The sequence below is a fragment of the Pollicipes pollicipes genome, unplaced genomic scaffold (assembly GCF_011947565.3).
Source record: "Pollicipes pollicipes isolate AB1234 unplaced genomic scaffold, Ppol_2.1 Scaffold_3447;HRSCAF=4054_pilon_pilon_pilon, whole genome shotgun sequence".
Taxonomy (NCBI): domain Eukaryota; kingdom Metazoa; phylum Arthropoda; class Thecostraca; order Pollicipedomorpha; family Pollicipedidae; genus Pollicipes; species Pollicipes pollicipes.
This window is the reverse complement of record NW_023596297.1, coordinates 18,983,423-18,986,728: the sequence shown is the minus strand read 5'-3', so window position 1 is coordinate 18,986,728 and position 3,306 is coordinate 18,983,423. Positions and strand designations below refer to the sequence as shown.

At 52.9% G+C, this 3,306-nt stretch overlaps 1 protein-coding gene across 1 annotated transcript; it reads left to right on the top strand.

Annotated features, from left to right (window-relative positions):
- Nucleotides 1–1,026, top strand: LOC119092238 (melanocyte-stimulating hormone receptor-like). The gene has a single exon (XM_037215211.1). The coding sequence runs from the start codon at nucleotides 1–3 to the stop codon at nucleotides 1,024–1,026; it is 1,026 nt and encodes a 341-aa protein (XP_037071106.1).
- Nucleotides 1,027–3,306: the final 2,280 nt, after the last annotated feature.

The window sequence follows — 3,306 nt, the reverse complement described above, 5'->3', positions numbered from 1 at the left end:
ATGTCGGCCACGTTGGAAGTCACCATCGGCCTCGTCGTGGCCGTCAACTCGGCGGTGCCTGTGGTGGCTATCCTGCGGCGGCGCCAGCTCCGCGAGTCGACCATGTACCGACTGCTGGCCAGCATGGCCTCCGCCCAGGCGCTGGTGGGCGTCACCTCGGCCCTGCTGGGTACGCTGAAGCTGCTGCAGATGTCGCCACCCGACTGGGCGTGCGCGACGCTACTGTTCTTGAGGTCGGCTGTCGGCGCATCCACCGTCGTCGCGCTGCTGGCACTGAGTCTGGAGAGGTACGTCACGGTCGTGCACGGCCTGCGCTACTTCGACATCATCACCGACCGGCAGCGGCGGCTGCTGCTCGCCGCCTCCTGGCTCGTCGCGGCGCTTCTCTGGATCTTTGGGATGGCACTCCACAGGGCATTCGGGGCGGACGACGGCGGCGTGTGCGACCACTGGGAGTCTATTCCACCCACCTTCCGAATAACCATTTCCCTGTTCGTTCTTACAACCTACCTGCCCTGCTTGTGTATCAACGTGTTCGTCGCCTTCGTGGCCTGGCGCCAGGAAAGAAGAATTAGTCAAGAACGGGTAAGTGTACAGGACCAGACAACACGGAAGCTCTTCCGGCTGCAGGGCTACTATGCCATCGCGGTTCTAACGCTGATGTTTCTCATCTGCATACTTCCGAACGTCGTAGCGAATCTGACTCAGGCATTGGGGCTAGCGGAAATACCAACCTTGCACAAGACCACATCCAGCCTCCGGCTCTTGAGCATGGCTACCGAGGGCTGGGTTCTGACCATCCTCTGCCCGAAGGTAATGGACGAGTACAAGCGCACGCTCTGCCCGATTCTCTGCGGAAAACGTCTTACTGCGCAGAAGTCCCCTGACGCCGACAGGGTGCCGAGGGCGCATGTTGTGAACGTGTTTCATCTCCGGGGTCTAGGACGGAACTCCGTTCTTCCTGAGAGCATCCCGACTGAACCGAAGCCGCCAAGTCTGCTGATGCCCCGCGTGAGTGTGCCGTGACTGCCAGGAAAGCAGGCTTACGTGTGGTAAGCCTACTTACCCAGGGTATGCTGCAGATAACCACAGGCGGGAACGGCTAGCGCACGGTACGGGGAAGAATCTGTGGCACTACCGTCGTAGCAGCACCAGCTCGTTGGCGAAGCCATTTTGCCGCAGGTTTCAAAACATACGCAAACACCAGCGCTCACGTACACGTGTGTGCATTATCCCGCCGTATGAAACCAGATGACTGGAGTGGAAACGAGCCAGGACATGCGAGCTGGGAGGATCTGAAGATGGACTGTTGTCGCGCTGGAGAAACTGAAAGAGCATGATTTCACAGTCCCCGCCAGGAAGTTTTCACGAGTCTGTCGGATCACCGCTGAATGTAAATCACCGCGTGGTTGTATAATTAATAATGCTCGGGAGGATTAAGGCTCCAAAATGTCCTGACTTTGCTAATTGGGGCTGATCACCGTTGTGTACACAACAAGATGGCATATTAACTATGTGTCTGGTAACCGAACACTTTCGCCTCTGTCTTAACGTTTATCAGTTAATCTTAATGTCGTTGATGTCTGTGCTAATACAGTACAGTGAGCAAGAACTTTTGCCGCGCGATTTACTGGCCAGGTCCACGCTGCGCAATGCCCTAACCTCTCATGTGGAAGAGGCGAACCCGGTATTGTCGTTCGCTGCAGGAAGAGTCCGGTAATGTGATCACAACACAGGCGCGGTCTCGAGCCTCTTTCTTTGGGCGCTGTCACCCACTGGGCATCCGACGGACAAAACCGGGGCGCAGTCGGCCCAACGCTAGTGACGTCAGCCGGGAATACCGGTGAACCAAAGCCCGCAGCCTCCTGCGGAGCACATTCATCCGAGTACGTCCCGCCAGCGACTTCGGAGCGACGTCGCCGTGCGAAAGAGCAGCCTGAACGCCTCCAGCCGTCTTCAGCATGAGGGAAAGAATGCAGTGTCGTTCCTGATCACTCACGGTAGCATAACCCAGCAGACATTGACACACACCTGAGCGAGTACATGCGAGATGTGCATGCTGCCAGCACGTCACCTTAACCAAGTCCTGGTAAAAACAGTCGTCCTTTGCTCGATGGCCACGGTCGTTAAGTTCCCGTGCATACGATCCTGACCACGAATTCAGCATGGTTCTGGCATCCGACGGGCAAAACTGAGGCGCAGGAGACACTGGAGGCACTGGAGGCACTGAATGTAAACATCGCGTGGTTATATTTTCGTTGATACTTCGTGGTCGTCAAGATCCCGTGCCTGCAATTCTGACCATGGATTTAGCAGGTGGTATGGTTCGTTTACAAACAAACCAAACGAAAAATTGTCTAACTCCCTTATCACAAGAACACAAATACTCCTAATCAATCTGCACAAAACTAGCGCACGTAAGCCACACGCCGAGATATTTGCTACGTGGACCATCACCATCTGACCATAGCCATCACCATCGTACAAAATCTGACCGACAGGGATGACTGTTTCTCCTCGCCACCACACTGAAACCAAACGGTAAACTGGCCAACAGTAAACAAAGAGTACCAAACAGCGTGACTAAGCAGTAAAGAGTAAGTGACCCAAAGAGAGTAGAAATAATATTTCCTTCTGGTTGGCAGGATTATCTCGCCTCTACAACTGTCTCCAGTGTTTCCAGTGTTTCCAGTACCTCCAAGCCCTGGTAACATTCCAGAGTTAATCACAACCTGTCAAACTCGGCGACAATGTCGAGAATACCCACCCCAACGTCAAGGGCAAAGATGGCAACATTTTTTAAAATCCCTTTTTGCAAACCTGTGATTTACCGCTAGAAGAAAAAACGAAAATGCTCTTGTTTCAGAAAAATTGAGACAAAGCGTTCGTGTAAAAGATGGAATAGTTTTTCAACTTTTGTTCTGTTCTGGTGTGTTAGTATCTCCGCAGCGTTTCGGCTGCTTAACACGCGCCCGGGTGGCCGGCCAAATACTCTTCTCTCTGGTGGGGCCAATTTGACCCATCCTTGAGATCTCGGGAACTAAGAAAGGTAGAGATACCAAATTTACAGGGTGTCTTGACCTGTACGTAAAATCACTTAGGTTAAAGTTTGAGCTTCCTAGGTCATGACCTTTAGGTCAAATAAGGTCAAACAAGGTCAAATTCCAGGTTGGTCTCCGAAGTGCCCCCAGAACCTAGGCAACTGTTTCTAAGCAAAATGTTACAATCCCATTGGAGGCCAGTAACCTTGTTGGGCGTTTTGAAGGTCATGGTGACCAAAATCATGCAAGATTGTTCTGAGTCTGA